This window comes from Xenia sp. Carnegie-2017, unplaced genomic scaffold, assembly GCF_021976095.1.
Source record: "Xenia sp. Carnegie-2017 unplaced genomic scaffold, XeniaSp_v1 HiC_scaffold_22, whole genome shotgun sequence".
In the NCBI taxonomy this organism is placed as follows: Eukaryota; Metazoa; Cnidaria; class Anthozoa; order Malacalcyonacea; family Xeniidae; genus Xenia; species Xenia sp. Carnegie-2017.
The window spans coordinates 11,529,267-11,549,864 of record NW_025813485.1 but is presented as its reverse complement, the minus strand read 5'-3'; the positions used below and the strand labels follow the sequence as shown (position 1 = coordinate 11,549,864).

Sequence of the window (20,598 nt, the reverse complement as noted above, 5' to 3'; positions counted from 1 at the left end):
TGCTCAACTTTTGTACCCAATGTACATTTTGACACTTTCAGTTTTATTTGATAGTAACTGAACCACGAAGTGATTCCACCCTTTCCTTGCCTTTTTTCCGTCGTCTGCATGGATCCGTGGAATGAGGTAATGGTAATTCAAAGTGCATATCCTTTTATGCGTGAATCTTTCACAAAAGTTTCGAGATCGAAAATTTGATTGATGATGAGAGAATAAATCAGGTATTAGAGTTTGTAACCAGTTGCCCCACCCGATTGCAAAAAGTGGAAAAGTGGAGGTGAAAAAAGTGGAGGCGAGGCATGACCACTTTGCAACTCTCGTCCAAATGCATTATTTGAAAGAGAAGCCAGAAGGATCCATTTTAATAAGTTACCAAGTGATTTTTTCAAAGGGCAAACCGAACCATGCCCCTGAGGCATTGCACACACCACAAGACATGTATACTGTAATTATTTCTTGAATATATCGCAATAATCGACTTTCGACATTCTTTTTCCGGCACATATTCCATTTCACATCATGTAAATTGTAAACAAGACATTTTCATGACTGTATGGGTGAATCATTTGAATTTGTACAAAATACTGTGGTAAATTGATTTCGGTGGAAATGTTATTCCTAATGAGTCACATCATGTCCTAACGAGTCACCTGACTGTCAGTTTTTAAGTGAAAATTTGAAATAAGTTCGGCCAAAGAATGGCCGGCTTTACTCATGTCGCATGGGTTGATAGTTCCATTACGGAAGATCACCTTGCGTGCGACAAAGAAAATGACATTTCATCGATGGTCCCGATCGTGGAAGAAATTTTAAAATGCGGAGAATCGTTTGACAAATCGTCGAAATCTTCGAGTTACGCTAAACTGCGCGAATATATTAGGAAAGGTTTACCGGCTGTATTACGTCCGAACACATGGAGGACACTGTGTAATTCTAAAAAAGTGGTAGAAAGTACACCAGGTCTTTTCAATGACATTCAACAGGATTTTGGTAAGTACCTCATCTAGATATCCATATGTTCCAGGTCCCCCACCCCCCAACATGAACTTGATGTTCCACATCCCCATATGCATATATAGTGAATGTTAATAGGGGGGAGATTTGTGTCGACAACTGACCATAAGCAACACAAATGCTAACAGGTTAATTGCTCATCTTGCTCATGGCTCAACATATTTTTGGAATTATTTGTGCATTTACTTTGGTGATATTTAAAACCCAATTTTGAAGGATAATGTGTTGAATAAATTTGGCAAAGTGGCATTTGGTACAATCATACTTGGAATAATTGCATCACAATGTTTTACAGTGTCCCCGTATCTCCTGATATAATCTGCAACTTTTCAACACATTATGAAACTCATTGAGAGTAATCTGTCCTCCACAGATTAAGTTTCAAACAAAGTGAATTTTATTTAGAATATGCCTTATTCACGGGAAGTGGTCAGTATTTCAATGCAGGTTTCATTCGCAAACATTTCCTAACTGAAGATGGCTGGAAAAATTGTCAGGAGGTTCTTGCTGTGCTTTCTAAATTGAATTGTGATGTAATGTTTTGCCCAATTCTTCAGCATCTTGTTTGCATTTTCATGCACTTTATGGGCAAAGAAGATTGTTTTGCATGTATGGACTACATATTTTCTTCAAAGAAACATGGATTGGACAAATCAGCTACAGCTTACTGCTTGACAGCTAAAACATTTCAAGATGCTCTGAAGACATGGAAGGTACAAGCACTTAAGACACTGATAGTAACTTTCCCTATTATTAGCTAGTAGATTAGTCCTCTCCTTCCAACCATTGTGGCATCCATTACCTTAGTTTGTCAAATGAATTTAGATGTCTTAAATGTCTGTAAAAAGAAAAATGTCATTGTATGTTTTAATTTGCAACTGCATGCATGCAAACTTATATTAAATGGTTGGGAGTTCTAAATTATTGTTGCAAGATCAAAGTAGAATTTTTCATTTGGGAAAGTGATGGGGAAGCTTTGAATCAGCCAGCATCTTCCCGTGTCCTCAGTCCTCGCATCACTGGAAGTAGGTCCGAAGCACTTTGTGATGGATTTTGTTGTAACTGACTTTTGTTTGGTTCAGTAATTCATACCCATATGATAATAAAATGCTCACAATGACAATGCCACCATGGTCAGTGTGAATGCTCTGTTCTATCCTTTTTAATTACTACTGGCCTCTTTTTTGCACCTAGAAACCTGTGTATGCATGGTTTAAATTGATGTTAAAAGAAAACCATGACATTAAAACGAAAAGAGAAATATTCTTCGTGCATTGGCTTCAATGGATCTTCAAATACCTTGACTTCTGGACATTGGTTTGTATACAGAATACTATGGTCTAGTCGACATGTTTGCAATTCTTGTTTTGCATTATTGATGACTTTAAATCGAGTAAAATGCGTTTTATATGTTGACGTGTTTTTCTTCAATTTTTCCCCAACAATTTATTGGCACTTGGTCATCCCATTTGTACTTAGCGTACATGACCTAAACGCCCTGGGCGTTAACAAAATCTAGGAAGCGTTTAATACTGTCTAATTTCACCATAGCGCAAGCAAATGAGAACAAAACTAAGACTAAATGTACGGTTCTGAGCCCAATCGATGACCCACTGTGATAATAATATTATCGCACTCATGGGAGGCGTTTATAGGACATTTATGAGACGTTACATACAAACTCACGCTTCAAAGTTTCAGGAAAGGGTGTATATTTGACAAGACGCGTTCATTTGATAAGGAGGGCGTTTATTGAATCATTTACGGTGAGCAAAGAATTAGACGGGTAAGGTGTATAATCCGTGCGTATATTCGCGCACACTAAGGAGTTACGGCTTCTTTAGCCCAGGGATAATGGGCGAAGGTTTACGTTATACTAATTTGTAGTAGGGAAGCAGAAATTTTAATTTGTCAAAGTATTTTTATCCAATGTACATTTGTGAACGGGAGAAAGGTAGTCAAATTGTACATTTGTGTTTACAAGGGAGGCGTGTGATTAAAATTCGGAATATTTTGTTCTAAATAGACAGCACCCTGTCTTTGTAATAAGAAAAATATTTTCCAGCCGACAATTTGAAGGAATATAAGATAAACCACACTCCAAAAAACATCATCTTGTTAACTCAAGAGTCGAGTTGTATTAGCAAGAGACAAGACGACTTTATTTTTAAGTCATTACCAAGGCAATATGATACATTTCTTTTAAAGGAAAAAAAGTTGTTGGTTTGATATGCTCTCTCGTAGTTATTATTTATGTGTTGACGTAATTGCTAAATTTGGCATTCTTGCAACACAGGTCCACATTCTTGACAACTACCTACTTGATGGTGAGAAAATATTTTATCGAGTCGGCCTGGTTACGTTTGAGCAAGTCTATAACGAGTGCAAAAAACGAGGTGAATATTTTATAGAGTTTGATGTCATCTGAAATACTTTTATAATGCTTCTCCTGGTTTAAGTGGATTTCCATCTGAAAACCTTGATTCTTAAGTGAAACGCGCTTCATACCGATCAGTGGCTGATGTGAATGCCATTGCGTCGCTCTCGGTCTTGTGTTGCGTCTTTTTGGGGAACACCCGGTGGGTGGAATAAGAAATATTCAGAGGGGCCACTCCTTTGAAATTTTTCGTGCAGGGCATATTTTCTTACGCGAGTGATGACTATCATGGTAACCAGTGAATTGTCTTTTTTGACCTATAGATGACATCCCTTGTTTACGTTTTGCTGGCAGGCAGATTTGGTCGAGTGTTTTTAGACAACACTAGCAACAATAGTTAACCTCTCTTAAGATTACCTGCCAGACAAACGAAAACAATTAAGGCAAGTCATCTGTAGGAATCACGAAATTTATAGCTAACTGCAGCCAGTAATTTAATTAAACATATAGCACCAAGTTTCACATGAAGTGGACCTTCTGTATATTCCTTTTTCTATGTTGCAGAGTCCACTTCAAGCAAACATGTTTTATAAAGACAACCGATTAGCTATATTAGGGATGCTCTTCTGATGCCAAGTTTTATGATTTGTGTTTTGAGTTGCCGACAAAATGAATGGTCAATTTTCTTTGAATGGAGAGCACTTTTAACTAGTAATGCTATTCGAAATTTCCTTGAATCAAGCCGTTTCTTTTTTTCCAGGAAAACTCGAGGATGAAGAAATGGAAACATTATTTAGTGAAGTTGTATCGACAAGGTTCGGGAAATCGTCGGATCTTATCAATGTATGTTTGTCTATGTTTAAGTCGATGGTTTTATTCTAAAACATATGGACATGATTTCCCAAAATACCTTACCGTATTTCCCGTAATTAGCCTGGTAAGGGAGAAGGGGCTTATTTCTTTGCAACCTTTTGAATGGGGGATTATTAGAAGAGGGGGGTAAATATATTTTCATACAAAAGTGCTAGCGCGTACTAATTTATACAACCATGCTTCAATACTGAATTTCATTAGTTAAAATACCCAATCCAGTAAGTGCAAAAAGAATTTTGAAAAAAAGAAGAGCGAAAACACATAACTATGATTTTGGTTGAAATTTTGACTCGAAGTGACTACTTAAATTTTTAAAGTAGCAAATTTCAAACGAATGAATGCTTATAACAACGAATGACGTTCGATGAGCATTCGTAAGTTTCTTATGATTTCATGTTATGAGATTGAGTTCCCGTCAATTTTTTAGTTTACTGAGAGTGGGGGATATATAGAGGGCGAGCGTTTGTTTTTTCAACCTTTTGAGGGACGATTATGGAATGCTGAAAATGAGGCTGTGAGAATATACTGTACTTTCTTCAACACGCATCTGCTCCTGGCGTTTATTATAGAGAGCTCTAAAAATCCCTGGGGTGTCAAGAAAAATACTTGCAGAATTGAGACAGAAAAATATCATTTACGAAAAATCTGGATTGATCAAGCTTCCCGAGATAGAAACTGAAACGCTATTTCGTGGTGTCGTGAAAGGTTCTGATTTACTCTCCTCAGATCAGGTGAAGAATTTCATGCAAAATTCCATTATTACCCTTCTTCATTGTTTATCATACCATATTATACCAGATACATCAAAGGAAATTTTTCATCTTCTGAGTCTGTCTACTCGTCAATAGTTCAATACTTTCAATATCAGGTGCAGGATCTGTTTGCCGCATGTCCTAGAAGAGTACGACAGCTCTGCAAACTAACGTGTGTATTTTCTACGGAGGTCGACGGAACCAGGTATATTTTTCCAAACAACTGACCCACAGGGTTCGTTGGTTCATACACAGTTCTCACATTAAGGCCTGTTTCAAACGTCGCATTTTACATGTGCCGAATGCATTTAAAACAAAAGTTAGTGAGGGCCTAAATCCAAGACTTTCCATAACCATATTTAAGAGAAATCCATGATTTAGATTTCCTGAATTATCTGCTTTATAACTAAACCGAAGCGCGCTTCTCAACGTAAAGCAAATGGTAACACCATAAATGAATTATCAAAAGCTGAAAATTTACGTTTGTCCAGAAAAATGTCTTGCGGAAATTTTCAATTATATTCTCGAAGTCCGCAAAAATTTTAAAGGGTCTGTAAAAAGAAAATTTTTCTGTTTAAAACATATTTTCATTGAAGAGAACTTTTGGAATGATAACGGACATTCTAAAATAGTTGAGTCATATCTTTTTTACTTCTCAAGATATTAAAGTTTCGTGATGTTCGATTTTAACAGAGTGACGTCATTGGTATGAGAATTGGAATTATTAAGGATAATATGTTAGATTAACAGGATATAGTTCCTGTCGTTGTGAAGTGCTAACGGTATGAAATTCTGCCTATGTATTTCATCCGAAAGTTGGTAAGAAATTAAGGAATATTTTAATAAATTTGCAGCGATGTGACGTCACTGGCTGTGTAAAGCGACACGAAAAGCTCATTAAGAACGAAAACGACTAAACTGAGTTCTTTTAAATGAAACTATAATTTCAAAATGTTCTGGCACTTACTCATAGTGGGCCATAAGGGCCAAGACATTACTCCCAGTTTAAAGCCTTAAAAACAATAGGGTTAATAATTTACTAAGGCCGGACTCGTTCCATATCAAATTAAGTGTTCATTCATCAATGATGATAAAATTATTCAATCCTTTTCATTTCTCCTATTTGCAGTTGTCCGTGCAATTGATTCGCTTTCGCTTTGTTTTCATTGATCGGTGGTCACTGCAATTGATTCGTTTTTAGTTTGACATCCTTTTATCGAAAATCAGAAGCAACTCCATGCACTGTTCTTATCGTCAAAACGTCCAAACAAGAGGTTGGTGCGCAGCTCGAGCGAAGCTCTAGCCGTTAGTTTGATGAAGATAATCGGTGAAAAAAGGGGCAATGAAAAAAAATTTTGCCCATTTAAATTGTGTTTTCTCAATGAAAAGAACTATTAATATGACAGTGGATTTTCTAAAGTTTAGTCACATCCAATGTGGCCAGATTGGGTAATTTTTATTACCAGATCTGCTCTGTTGAGCTTAGACAATCCCACCTGATTTACATAATTGCAACATCTAAAACAGGAGGAAGCAATCAGCTCAGATCAACGAATTTTTCATAATAAATTATTCATACATGGTCACACTGGTCACATGTCTTTCCATTTTTTCTATGCTAATATCCGATTTAGATAACCATTGACAAATGGATTAATCAGAAATATTTGCTGATATTATGGTATAAAAATTCTGTTTTAGTATTTCGTCCAACAGTTGACAAGAAACTGAAGGATTTTCATAAATTTGCAGCGATTCACTATGTAATGTGATAGCAGTTGCTAGATCGGAGATTACAAAAACTTCGAAATCTCAATAATAAAAACAGACAAAAAATTTAGAAAGTCCACTGTCAAAATTTCGTTTTACTGGCCCGCTAAGATCAAAAATCTTTTTCAGATTTTTGGGGCATTTCTATCAACGCCGTGGAACGAACGATTTAATCACAGCAACAGTTTCTTTGGAAATGGCGAAACATTTTTGTTTCGTTTCTACCCGCATTTCATAAGATATACGTGGTGCGGTCTCAGGAAGAAAGCTGTAAACACACCAGCCTTTTTCATGCTAGCTGATTCTCAAAGAATTGTCGTCGGTGGAGGGTAAGATATACATAAGTCGAGCTGCCCGTTGACTTTATCAGGATATGATTGCACATTTCATAGTACTTTGCTCAGGTTAACTCCATGGTTAACTCGTGCTAGCTTCCACGCTAACTCGAATAAATTTCATTTTTCCTTGGTCAAATTTCCTTGGATAACTCGAACTTTAATCCGCGAAACGCCAAAGGGTAAATAAAACCAGATGGCTTAAATTTTGTAAGTCGAAAGTCTAAATTCGATTTGAACGAGAAGGAATTATTCCATTTATACATAGTTTTAAAAGTTCGTAATGAGCACTTTTCCTGAGCAGGGTTACAACCTTGATATAACCAATGTTACCAATCTAGCATATGCAGGTCGTAACTATATATATGATGCACTTTCTATTTGAATCATCTCAGTGCTAATTGCAGCTCACTATTGTAAAGAACAGTAAAACTACTATAGCTGAAGTATTGACCGAAATATACGAAGTAACATCATTCTCGCTAACCCTAACTCTAAACACCGCATGATAAAAAGTTTTCTTTCCCCCTAAGTGTTCAAGTTATCAGGGTTCTACTGTTAAATATATTACGCAACCCCGACCATTCCAGCCTTGATTAGTTTTGGCGTGATTTTAAGAGCATGTTGATTTCAGAAATGGTTGGGGATTGAGCATCGAAAGTGATCTTACACGCGGAAGAAGTCAAAAATGTGACACTTTTGAGAACGAGCCACTGTCAAGTGGAAGCGACGGTGAATTTGAATGTGTCCGTGTGGAAGTGTGGGGCTTGCAGGAGATGGGTCATCTTACAACATATGAAGATAGCTTCAAGGAACGCACAGAGCCACCTAGTTCTCTCTGCACCGATGATCAACGAGTTGATTTGGCGGGGGATGTGAGGCTTACGTGTAAAGATATCGACTAAGTCTTTCTGTTGAAGTTTGAAAATTTTGACAAAACCAACAGCTGAATTTATATAATTATCGATGCATATACCGGAATACTAAACCCTACGATTGCCATTTTGGAAACTGTACCTCTAAGCAATGCTATAAACATAAGCGAAATTTTGCTTGCATGATAAAAGTTACACAATGGAAATGAAAGTTGAAAAAGAGAAGGAAAAATTTTCAACTTTTGTAAAGGTATATCTGCGTAAATCTGGTTATAATAATCATAAGTATAGCTACCATTTATAGCAAACTTTTGTTTGCGCCAAGAAACATTTTCATGTCAAACTTTTGTTTGCGCCAAGAAAAAAATTAAAAAATGAATTGATTCAAACTGAGTTGTATCAAAAATTTCTTAAACTCGACCATCCTTAGTCCAGCTATTTTAGCTTGCTATCACTTGGTCAACTTGGTTCGTACAAAACTTGAATGTCCTTGAATTTAACTGAAAAATTCAAGGCCTCAAAAATACTTGAATTTAATACGTCCTGGAAAGTGCTTGAATTCAAAATTATGATCGAATTTTTGTAGGACGCTGCTTCTTTTTAAAAGTGAAGTTGAAATTGTATCTTAACCTTTTATTGCACAAAAAAGTATCTCTTGGGCTAAAGGATTTAATGTCAGAACTTTAAAGTAACCAACATATCAGCTTTCCATTTATGTTCTTTTGTTTTAATTTTGATGTTTTTTAAAGATTTCTTATTCTAGTTGTGCTTTGTGTACAACTCGAGGTCTTCCTCGTTCTTAAATTTTTCAAAAAAAGTATATGAAAAGTGCATTTTTTTCTCGTAAGCATCGCTCTAGCTCAACATGCTGTTGATAAAATACATGGAATTATACATGACGAAATTGTAAAATATGGTCATTGAACCAAACACGACACAAAAAGAAAGTCCCCCCCCGAGATATATTGTTATAAATTTCAAGTGTGTATTCAATATTCAACCATAAATTGAACAGTATATTGATTGAAAAAAACAATGTAAAAAAATCAGAGAAACTTTCAAGTTCATTCAACTAGTGTTCGCGTGCAATTACCACAGAATAGATATCTTAACAGAAGGTCCACTCGTGTCGGAATCTTTGATGTTTGTGTAACCCACTTTCTAGAGCAATTTTAAAGAGTTCAGGTGCAAACTAATTCAACTAAAAACATCGACCGTTGTTAATATGCTTTTTTAAAAGCAACTATGATGACTGTTAAAAACCAAGTAGATGTAAAACCTGTTAAATATAATCTAGCTACATTATTGATGAAATTGACTTGCCTCATCTTCGTCGTCGCGAGTCCCTTCCATCCCTCTCTCTGCAGTAATGTTCATCAGAGCTATAGGTAACATCATGTCTCTGAACCATCCTAATTGGTTGTCTTCTTCGAGCTTCCACGTGATCAGGATCTCGAGCTTCCCAATGGTATCCACCTCTATCCCTAAACGCACCTGTAGCCCTTCTTCCATGAGGACCGTAGTCTCTTCGCTCAATTCGTCTTCTATCGGGATAAACATCCTCGGGATAAACGCGGTTGTTCAAATAATTAACCTCATAGGAATCGGCGTATCTCAATTGAGGTATTCTTTCATGGCAACGAAATCCAATGTGATCCGGAAATTTATCTACGTGAAAACGGTGGAGGCGCGGGTCATCATGGGAGGGTCTCCGAGTACTACGTGTATCATCACACCTACAACATGAAATAATACATGCTAAGTTTAACTGCGACCCATCGGTTTATTGAGGGAAGCGCGAAAACCTCAGAAAAACTATACAAGTAATTAAACTTCACACTATACATGCAGAGTGCATAAAGAGGTAGAGGTTAAGTGAGAATGAGAACCACCAACTTTATAAATTGCTACCTCGTAAATGGCGGAACTCGGGCCGCTTTTGAGACCTCGTGAAAATATTTTTTCCGTGTGGACCTTCCACCCGGTAAATAACATATATATATATATATAATTGAAAATAAAATAAACCACGAATTACTTCATCGAAATTTATTCCCTACAGAACTGTTTCGTATGGCAGTTGTTTAACTTGCCACACTCGTCAGGAGAGCTCTCGTGGCATTGAGCACTCTATCCGTGCGATTTTGTTTGCGATAGTTTCTATCACAAAATCCCATTATATATATATATATATGTAAACCATGCAATTCGGCCGTTTCCGTTTGGCTGGCAGCCGATTTTAAATAAACACTTTATCTAGTGTGTTTTTTACGGTGGCTCACAAGGGACACCACACAAAATAATAAGAATTATACAAAATAAAGATATCAATACATACACAAAATACATTACACACACACAAAATACATTACACACACACAAAATACATTATACACACACAAAATACATTATGCACACACAAAATTAAAATACACACACAAAATAAAAATACACACACAAAATAAAATACACACACAAAATAAAAATACACACACAAAATATGATCGCGGGCGCTTGCAGTGTCGGATAGCTGACTACTATCAGTTTGTTATAAGGTTGTAATCAGATATGTATAATTGTGAATTTAAAATGTGGTCGAATAGTACTTGTCGTCGTATTTAACAGTTTTAACTGCGAAATATTTTTGTAACAATGTTATCGGAAGAAGCGAGGCTGAGGAAAATAACATTGACCTCGGTCTGAATAATTATTGATATCGTGCTCAACCTCATCCAATAATTGCTTATTATTTCTCTTATTTGTTTTTCGCTTCAGTATCGCAAGACCTTGCTTTCGATTCCTTTCCAAATGTCATTTAAATTATTTCGGAGTTAAAACTGTTAAATACGACTACAAGTACTAGTTGACCACATGTTAAATTCACAATTACACATATCTGGTTACAACCTTATAATAAACTAAAGTAAATGGTTTGAACACGGGAGTATCGTTACATGTTTGTAAATGTAGATCGTCCAGGTTGGTATAGTCCTGAGAAGGACTGCTTTTGTTGTTGTTGACTGACGTTTCGACAACCTTAGCGGTAGTCATCTTCATAGTCAAACGAGCCGTAAACGTAGGTTATAATAAACTTATAATAAACTGATAGTTGTCAGCTATCCGACACTGCAAGCGCCCGCGATGAAAAAAAATGAAAACGCGATCATATTTTGTGTGTGTATTTTTATTTTGTGTGTGTATTTTTATTTTGTTTGTATTTTTATTTTGTGTGTATATAATGTATTTTGTGTGTGTTTTTTATTTTGTGTGTATATTTTTATTTTGTGTGTGTATAATGTATTTTGTGTTTGTATTTTAATTTTGTAGGTGTGTGGTGTATTTGGTGTTTGTATTAGTATCTTTATTTTGTATAATTCTTATTATTTTGTGTGGTGTCCCTTGTGAGCCACCGTAGTTTTTATGTGAATTTACTGAAACTACACTAGCTTGCTTAAATGAACGACACATACTATATTTTAGCTCTGTACGTATGTTCAAATTGCACTTTCTTTCTGGAGCAAGCTACCGTAGAGTTTCGAAAGTAGCCTCCACCTGAAATTAACCGCCTTGTGCCTTTTTTAAAGAATCGCGACAGCTAGTAACCGTCCCCACGAAAGTAGCGACCCTCTCGAAAGTACCGCCCTTTTTATAGAACTTTTAAGAGCTTTGCAACAGGTTCCTCTTGGTTAGTTAAGCAACGTTTCCCCAACTTCAAACTTTTTTTACACACCATGTCTATCAGCTACGATAGGTAGTGTACGAAGTAGCAGCAGAGGGTTACAGGGTTCTTACAATGTAGAGACTAAGAAAAGGCAAGCACTTTTCCAGATTTTTAAGGCATGCATGAACGTAGTGCATGATAAATAGGAGCAGTGTCATATTATGCGCACCCCTGCTGCCCATCGCGAACTTGAAATTCCACACTTGTATTTTTTCAAGTTAGCAAATCAAATATGGCGGCAACATTTCGTTCTATTATTTACGTATATTACTGTGTTCAGTACAACAACATGATTTATAATGGTAGATTTTGTAATCCGAATAAAGGAAAAGATGTGTTAGGGATGGGATGTTCTAAAACAATCCATAAAGAACAGAATACAGCGATTTAACACCGCATATCGTTCAATTTGGAATACAAAGGACACTACAGTGGTATTTAAGATAAATTTTAAAAAATGCTCTTGTAAGGTCGCCTTCATCGCTAAATATCCTTTGCATACCTGCTTCGTAAGTAGTTGCAAATTTTATGTCAATACAGTCACAGATTACATTATACGAACAGTTTCCGGCAACTGCCGAATGATTATTATGCGCAGAAGGGATGCACTGACTTTGTTTTTATGATAAGTGACGCGTAGGTAGGTTAGTTGGCAATTACGACATCAAGATTACAATTTCACCGAATTTTTATCTCCATTTCCGAGGAAAAGACATCGATTGCGCTAACTGACATGTTAGAATTAAAAAATTAGAATTCGAGGACTTTTAAGCACATCTTTTTAAATTCAAGGAATTTTTAAGTCCTTGGCGTCTTAGACTTACGTATTCAAGAACATTCGAGGACACCAAGTTCTATAATCAAGTTTTGCACGAACCCCGGAGTTAGAAATGTAAGACTTCAAAGAAAGGGAAATATACCTCTTTGTGCCACTGTTGTTTCCATGGAAATGACGTCTTGGCTGATTAGGGAAACCCTCACGGCGTTGCGCGGGGAGGCATTTATCAAAGTGCTGATTATAGCGCGGTTTTTCATCGTTCAAAAAGCCGTCGCTCCACGATTCTATTAAATAATCAATTTCTCTCTTTGACAATCTAAAAAAACAAATAAAACGTTTATTTGATGAGAGGGGCAATAATTGAAAACTGCGATAAATTTACCGCCTTTCGAAAAACTCAACACAAACAAATGCATTTAAAGTATAATAAAAGTGTGCAACAGACATACGTCTTTGGTTTCCGTCCCTTAAGATCATTCAGATAGTTGTCTCTTTCCATTGAATGACCACGAGCTTTATTGAAAACTGACCAAAAAGATAATATATGTGATATATCTTTCATGGCATATAACTCATGGAGTAATTGCATCATAATCTTAATCAAAGATTTGCAAACGAAAAATAAAGAATGATACTAGAACAAATACAAGTATACTCTTTGTGTCCACTTTGTATAGCTGCATATATTTGTATAGGTAAGTATGTAATCGTATGGTCGGCAAAACGCGCAAAAGTAAGCTTTTCAATATTGTAAAAGTAACATAGAGCTTGATTAAGAAACGAGCGTCATTTTGGGTGGATAAAAAATTCACCAGTTCAATCGCAAACTTAATGTATGCTTTAAATATTATTTAGATGACAACGTAACATAAAATCGAATCCGTAAATTACCTAATAAGCGCCCGGAGCATAAAAACGGAGGGGAGAGGGGGGGGGTACGTCAGATAGATACGTTCATTTTATATATTTAGTTTATTTAGATACGATAGATTCAATTGATTGCCGCGTCTTTCATTTATTGGGGGAGGGCAGAAGGAGAAAGCATCCCTTGTAGTAGTATATGTTCCCAATACGACCTCAATTTTTATTTGTTCCAAACCTTCTATGGCTTCTTGAGGTGAATATCCGCGGCATTCAATCAGGTACCTGCGACAAAACCGTTCTTAATTCTCGTGTTTTCACACAAATACTTGCTTCCAAAAGCAAAAATGTCTACTTACCTACAAACAACATAACCCGAGCGGTTTAGGCCATGAGTGCAATGAACTCCAATGACAGTAGTGCCTACACAAATAATTCTATCATATAATCAAAAAATCTTGACCACTTGTGACTTGTTATTAAAATAATGCTGAATGTCAGCGAGAACCTGACCTGTATTGGGAAACTTCCTTAGAAATGCCAAGACTGTTGCCTTAAATCTTTATTAAATTCAAAGAATACGAGTTAAGTCATAATCAAAAGTTTGAATCTATTAACTCAAGCAAATAGCCAAAAGTATCAAAGAAAACAACTAGTTACATGTTATGATGCAAACATTGCCATTACATCTGAGTACCTATTGACAACTTCATCAGATGGAACGACCTTTCCTTCACATTTGATTTTCTTGTATTCAACTTTCCAAAATGAAAGATCCTATGGGAAAAAGCTCTCAAGAATTACAAGAGTTATAATTGCTATATTGTATAATGTATTATCACACTGCTAAGTACCAGAAATTACCCATGGTTGATAGTAGCGTTTGGTATTTGTCAAATCAACAACAAGTCCTAACGTCAATCCTCTATCCCGAAAAATGTCACAAAGATCCTTCGGTGTAAATCTGAAAATAAATTAAATTCTCTTCATGTACATAAGCATACCCTTAAGGTGCAAACAACTATCCACTTAAGAGAGATGTATGTTAAACAAAGGCTCTCATTGTCAAGCTTCTCTCCATAAACAACTATGATAAACATGAAATCAATAACTAAAGCAAAATGATGTGCACTTAGAAACAATTTTACATAAAAACAAATAACTTGAAAACATTTCCGGTGAAATGAATGCTCAAATTAACACAAAGTTCCACACTCTTTGCATGGCAAAGACAAAAAAGCAACTTCAAGAATGATTGGTGATTAAAAATTCAGACATTCACTCCAATGTCATCAATGGTCACAATGAAATTGAATGTCTGAAATACAAGCTGTCAGCAATTATTCAGACCACGATGACAGTATATTCATAAATATAAAGGCCTGGAGCATACTCATTGTCCTTTTGCAAACAATCTTCAGCATTGCGTTCATTTCCAGTGCAGTGGTAATTCTGTAAAGATTTGTTGACCATTAAAACAGTATAATTGATATTTAAAAGGAATTTTTTTTAAGAGTAGTTACTAGTTAGACGAAAATTTAAAACCCAAATAACACACCACACTGATCAACTTAAAAAAGACTTGTACATTATATACTTAATTATATTTTGGTTGTACATATGAAGACCAGAGTCAAGACAACATTTCCTTAGAAACAGGTCGTAAAGGTGAATCACAAAGAACTAATTGCATAACAAACCTCTGATAATGGAGTTTTAAATGAAGCTAGTCGTTCACCAGGAATGACCTTTCCACATCTAGTGTAATCAAGCCATCTATATTTAGGGGAAAAAACAATTGAATTACATGTAAACATACAAGTACTACTGCTAAAAAAACATAATGCACCAATGAAACTTTGGCTACTATCATACGTATGCTTATCAAAAAACAAGACAAGGGCTGCTGCAAGTTCCATTATGAGCTAGCTAAACAATAAATAATGCATCAGTTTTAATATGATTACAAATTTATGTTTGGCACTCTTATCTTTCATCTTTCAAATTCAATGGCGTCAATGTGGAAATTTCAGAAAAAAAACAGTACACCATAAGTTATTACAAATAGAACAGAAGTTATGCTGCATGGCGGTAAAGTAAGCATATCGTAAGATAATTTTACTTTCATTATCTACAATAACCTATCATATTAACTTGAATGTGGTACGAAAAAGTAGATGTTGCTTAAAAAGTAATGCAGAATTTATATAAATACATATATATCATCGTCCTCATTGAAATTCGTTGCTTTTTGACAAACGCAGTTCACTTTCACAATTAAAAAGCACTGTAACTTTTCTTGGAAATTGGTACTTAATGCATCACTCATGATGAAAGTTCAAATGAGAAACACTACTACGTGATTGCAACATGAAAATACCCAAAGCTTACTTTGCGGGGATCCGTGTGAATTTCTTAGTTTCGTTCTCTATTTTTGCCATGATTTCTACAATCGATTTTCGAATTAACCGCATTAGAAGTGGTTAGATGTTTGGGATTTAGACACGAGCACATCACAATAACAAATCAATGACTATATAACTGTGCTCGAAATGCATGACGGTAAGGACGAAAAGCTCCCAATCGCAACTGTGCTGAACTTTACCACGTAACTCCAAAGGAATTTGGTTACTTTTGTAGGCCTTTCTTCTCCACTTTGCTTCGATTGTCATAGTACTTACTGTAAAATGTAAACGATGGTTCTTTCCTAACGTCGTGATTCATGTTAATTGTGAATTTATGGTCCCACTTATTCAGTCACTGCCTTTGAGTTCTGGTAAGACTGGAGCACAGTATAGGAATATACAGTAAGGCCACTTTGCTGGGCAACTGGCTGCTGTATATTTAATTAGTTTACTGGCTGCCGTTTGCCATATCGTCAATCCTATTGGCCACACAATGCAATTTACTGGCTGCCAATATGGTAATCACATGCGTAATAAGATATGCGTGGCACGAAAAAATTCCATGGAGTGGCCCTACTGTATGTTCTCTTTACTGTGGACTAGAGGGAGCATGTCATCCAGATTACTATGTATTATTAGCAAGCGGCCGGTTGCCAAAAAAATTCCGAAACACTTTAATACCTCGTCTTGGGAAATGTTTACGTTTACAAGGAAAAGCACAAGGACAACTGCAAAGTGAAAAGTTTCTCAAAAAACACGCCATTTGAACAGGGATAATATGCTAAACTACAAGCATCAGTTCCATGAAAGTGTTAAAAAATAATTAAGAACCCACAATTTTTTAATGGTTGGTAAATTCTGCTGCCAAATGTCGTCCTTACGTCATCAAAAATTACCTAACAAACAAAACAATTAAAAATTAAAAAAAAGCAATGAAACTAAAGGCCCGTTCACACTATCCTGCTTGTCGGATCCGATTGTTTCGGTTCCGCCTTTTGGTTGCTTGTTCAGACGGTGAAAGTCCGATAGTTTTGTTGATATTTATATTCGATCGTTTACATATTTATAGTCGTCTCTTGATCATTTACAGGAGACTAACTTTATACAGGGTGTATCGAAAAAAGACCTTTAGAAAATGACGTAAGCGATAATCTCATTATTTCAATACCTATTGCTGTGCTAAGCCCATAGATAACGTATCGTCAGCTACATTCATAATTTACATATAATTATCATTTGAGCAGAACCTTTTCATTATTCTCAACGGATATCATTACCGCCATGCTTTTGACAACCGGGTCAAGGCCCTTGTTCCCTCCAGGTCTTATAGAACTCAATGATTATAACATGCATATAAGAATAAGACTCCCCCCGCGAAAAATTACTAATATTCCTATACGCCCATACTGTAGAGATTGTTTACTTGACGTTTAGCCGCGATTTTGGTATGCCATTTGAAAGGAATGATTGAGATCCTTTATAATCTTCGATTATACGATTATATACGTATCTATTCTGTGCTCATGTAATGAGACTTGCATAAGTTACATTAATAGAAAGACACGCAAAGTGATACCGGAAAAGGTTTTTTAACTGGGAGGTTTGTCAATTGTTATAAAAACAACAAGATTTGCTTTTCTATCTATTTTCTATTATCAATCATTTCTTTGTAATTATCTTTTCTACTAATCTGTTCTACAATTATCCATTTCTAATTTTCGCTTTATTATCTATTAATCCGTTTTGAAATACAGCGATTTTCAACAGTCACTGTGAAAAAACTCGTAACAATTGAATTCTGGTCAAACTTTTTAAGGATAAACTTTGAAAATACCAAAAAATCATTTTGATTTCAGTTGCAAAGATTTATAATTGCCTAAACATTGAAGTACTAACGACACTTATAAAAAGTTTAAGATGCTGCCAATAGAGCAGGTCCAGTGTTATAGGAAAAACAAATTATAGCCTTGAAATAATTTCGAGGCATTGAAAGGAGGCAAAACTTCAAGCGTAAATACTACAACTGTTTGTTAAGCGCGACAAGTCATTCCTGTTGAAATTCTCAAATTAGGCCAAATTAGTTGTTTTAATTTTAAATGTTTTGCGTAGTTATTAAATCAGAATATTGTGAAATTGCTCGGGAACATTTATCTGATTATAATCACTATTTTATGCCAAAAACTTTATCGCTTGACTGACTTCCGGCTACCCGGGCTCATGGAATCAGCTCCTTAACCAGCAAATAAGACAACATATTGCTTTTTAGATATTTAGACACATATAATCATCTTTTAAATCTATGTATTATTGCATTATTTGTATCTTGAAATATTTTATTCTTTAGAGTTTATAAATCTTATACTACATTAAGAGAAAACAAGTCCATGGCAGTATTCAGACTGATTGGTTGGATTCTCTGAAAATATATGTTTTTATGCTATAACGAAAAACCGAGAAGGGTTATGGAATGAACACTTCAAACATTGTGTAGAATTCCTCTATGCAAGAATATTCATAATATGCAACAAGTTTTTTTTTGGGGGTTCTGATACTCGTATCTCTAAATATTCATACACATCGTGACATTCCACGAGCGTGTTGATTAGAATCGTCTCAAGATGTGCTCCAAACAAACCTTTATGGCATCGTTTGAAACATATGTTTGCAATCCTGCACAAAGAATATCTAAGATATCAGTGTCGCCTGCGTGACAAGCCTTTGATTGCTTAACACTTGTGATGAGATCATGAGAAAACAGCAGAAAAGACGCTTCGCTTTAAAAGAAAAGACGCTTCACTTCTAAAGAAAAGACGCTTCGCATATATGTAAAAACGCCTTGGTTGATCAACCATTTAGTTTGATGAAAGGGTTGCTTGAGGTAACTAAAATATTGTATTTGACAGAAAACTACGAGTTTCTCAGCATCCAAGACATTCTACCGAAGTCTTGTTTTGTATTAATGAGTCATAGTACTTGCTCGGTTAGGACAATTCATTGCTTGACGATGAAACCGTGACTTTGTCGAAAGAGAGTGAGAAAACAACTAAGACACCAACAACTTCATGCTATCTTTTCGAAGGACGTGAGCTGCAATTTCACCAACTCGGGATGTTGATAATGATAAAACGAGAGAATCAAACTTTCCTTATTGTTGTATAAATAAAGAAAGACAACTATTTACTCAATCAAGTTATTTCCCCGTAACCTCTGAACTGGGAATAGCGTTTTTAAATACCTGGATTTTTTTACAAAATTCATGATTTTCGATTGCGCAATATGGCTCCAAGTTAACATTAGACGAAAAGTTGTCAGTTAAGTTTCAATAATTCAAGTCTTCATTTCCTATACAACCCAACAGGATAAATGTCAACTTGAGTTTTCTTCGGATACTAACTTTATTCATGACAAAACGCGGGACAACACAAGAACCTCCCTTATTACGGGACTTTTCTGATCCTGCAAATATCCGGCCGAAACAACATGAAACCCTTTATTACCCAACGCCTCTAATATTGACGTTTTCGGTTCGTTGCCGACAAAATCACCGCGACGATTTGTTATTTTCACTTCAAGATTTGCGGAGCCTTCCGTGGTGATTGTGCAATCGACAGCAACAAAAGCCGAAAACATGGACTTCTGAAAACACTCTTCCATCGTGGCCTTTTTCCCGAACACTTCAACTGAACGCGGACGGCAAACTAATTCGACATGTTCATAACAGCGACTTTCAATGGTCGACGTATCACCAACCTTAGACGACAAACGACTGATGCCAAACGCCGCAGCTTTGCTCAAATGAGCCATCATGTCCTTCAACTGATAGAAGTCCACTTCTTGTTTCAAAAGTTCGAATTCGCCAAATCCCTTTGGCAAGTGCAGGTGACCCGATCGCAGAAAATTCAAAACATGCCGAAACAACTTGCCATCTCTGTCAATGAAATAGTTGCCATTCGCATCGGTTTCGATTGGCACACGACCACTGAACATTGCAGCAAGCATAGATTTTGAATATCTCGTGAGAGTTGCAAGCGAAGCGGCGTAAATCATTCCTCCCACATTTAACGAAACTACGGAAGGAAAGCCTTGAGAGGAATTGGATTTCTTCTGAACGTTCATGATTTCTGGTTCAAAGCAACTCTACGGTTCCATACAGCTGCGCTTTGTTTTGAAGATGTAAATGAGTGAAGAACATTAATTATTAATTAAAAGTCACAATGCGATAGCAAAACATTTTAACTGCATCCATGATCCACAAATGGGCTAATTTTCCCTAATCCTCAAGACGAAAAAGAACGTGGAAGATTACATGTTGGTTTCGACAGCTGGTGGGCCTATTCTTGGGTTGCAACCAACCTCAAGGAAATTTTCCAACAATGTGGCTCGCCCACAATAGCATTAATAAAATATTCTTTACGGAATACATTCGTTTCTCTCGTCTTGAAAAATACTGTTAGAAAACCATATCGAAGATTCTTTTTATGTCACGATCACGATGAAGAACGATGTGCTGTGCAGGTCAATAACCTTCTGCTGTATTCTTGACTTGCAATTCAGCCCTGTTGGTGGTCTGATTCAAAAGAATATTGAGGATCCAACAGGACCTGAGGATCCAACAGGACTCGAGGATCCAACAGGACTTGAAGATCCAACAGGACTTGAGGATCCAACCGGACTTGAGGATCCAACAGGACTTGAGGATCCAACAGGACTTGGGGATATAGGTTTACACTTTACATCAGTTGAATGAGTACAGTTGCGATCTTGGACTTCAGAAATTAATAGGTACAATTGGACTGCACTGAACATTTTCACCAAAAAACTACCTCCAAAGATTTAT

General features: G+C 36.1%; 3 protein-coding genes across 3 annotated transcripts; 1 reads left to right on the top strand and 2 right to left on the bottom strand.

Annotated features, from left to right (window-relative positions):
* The first annotated feature begins 209 nt into the window (after positions 1 to 209).
* LOC124446494 (TBC1 domain family member 24-like) lies at positions 210 to 8,385 on the top strand. Its single transcript, XM_046997339.1, has 10 exons — positions 210 to 990; positions 1,420 to 1,727; positions 2,209 to 2,331; positions 3,311 to 3,410; positions 4,152 to 4,234; positions 4,834 to 4,995; positions 5,133 to 5,221; positions 6,218 to 6,290; positions 6,916 to 7,115; positions 7,756 to 8,385. The coding sequence occupies exons 1-10, from the start codon at positions 699 to 701 to the stop codon at positions 8,024 to 8,026; spliced, it is 1,701 nt and encodes a 566-aa protein (XP_046853295.1). The 5' UTR covers positions 210 to 698; the 3' UTR covers positions 8,027 to 8,385.
* On the bottom strand, positions 3,153 to 16,091 carry LOC124446495 (RNA/RNP complex-1-interacting phosphatase-like). Its single transcript, XM_046997340.1, has 12 exons — positions 15,748 to 16,091; positions 15,057 to 15,132; positions 14,750 to 14,808; positions 14,221 to 14,320; positions 14,054 to 14,133; positions 13,870 to 13,916; positions 13,716 to 13,779; positions 13,595 to 13,641; positions 12,945 to 13,020; positions 12,638 to 12,811; positions 9,320 to 9,732; positions 3,153 to 3,387 (listed from the first exon to the last, which is right to left on the bottom strand). Exons 1-11 carry the CDS (start codon positions 15,828 to 15,830, stop codon positions 9,321 to 9,323), a joined length of 1,218 nt encoding a protein of 405 aa, XP_046853296.1. The 5' UTR covers positions 15,831 to 16,091; the 3' UTR covers positions 3,153 to 3,387; position 9,320.
* A 2,810-nt stretch (positions 16,092 to 18,901) lies between these two features.
* LOC124446927 (BTB/POZ domain-containing protein KCTD21-like) lies at positions 18,902 to 20,193 on the bottom strand. The gene has a single exon (XM_046997811.1). The coding sequence runs from the start codon at positions 19,875 to 19,877 to the stop codon at positions 19,161 to 19,163; it is 717 nt and encodes a 238-aa protein (XP_046853767.1). The 5' UTR covers positions 19,878 to 20,193; the 3' UTR covers positions 18,902 to 19,160.
* Between the last annotated feature and the right edge of the window lie 405 nt (positions 20,194 to 20,598).

Excerpts from the sequence above, each read along its gene's own strand:
- LOC124446494 (XM_046997339.1), top strand. The coding sequence starts at position 699 with ATGGCCGGCTTTACTCATGTCGCATGGGTTGATAGTTCCATTACGGAA. Across the intron at positions 1,728-2,208 it reads ATGCTCTGAAGACATGGAAG|AAACCTGTGTATGCATGGTT; the intron begins GTACAAGCACTT and ends TTTTGCACCTAG. Across the intron at positions 4,996-5,132 it reads ATTTACTCTCCTCAGATCAG|GTGCAGGATCTGTTTGCCGC; the intron begins GTGAAGAATTTC and ends TTTCAATATCAG.
- LOC124446495 (XM_046997340.1), bottom strand. The coding sequence starts at position 15,830 with ATGCGGTTAATTCGAAAATCGATTGTAGAAATCATGGCAAAAATAGAG. Across the intron at positions 15,133-15,747 it reads TTCACACGGATCCCCGCAAA|ATGGCTTGATTACACTAGAT; the intron begins GTAAGCTTTGGG and ends CCCTAAATATAG. Across the intron at positions 14,321-14,749 it reads TGTTTGCAAAAGGACAATGA|ATTTACACCGAAGGATCTTT; the intron begins GTATGCTCCAGG and ends ATTTATTTTCAG.
- LOC124446927 (XM_046997811.1), bottom strand. The coding sequence starts at position 19,877 with ATGAACGTTCAGAAGAAATCCAATTCCTCTCAAGGCTTTCCTTCCGTA.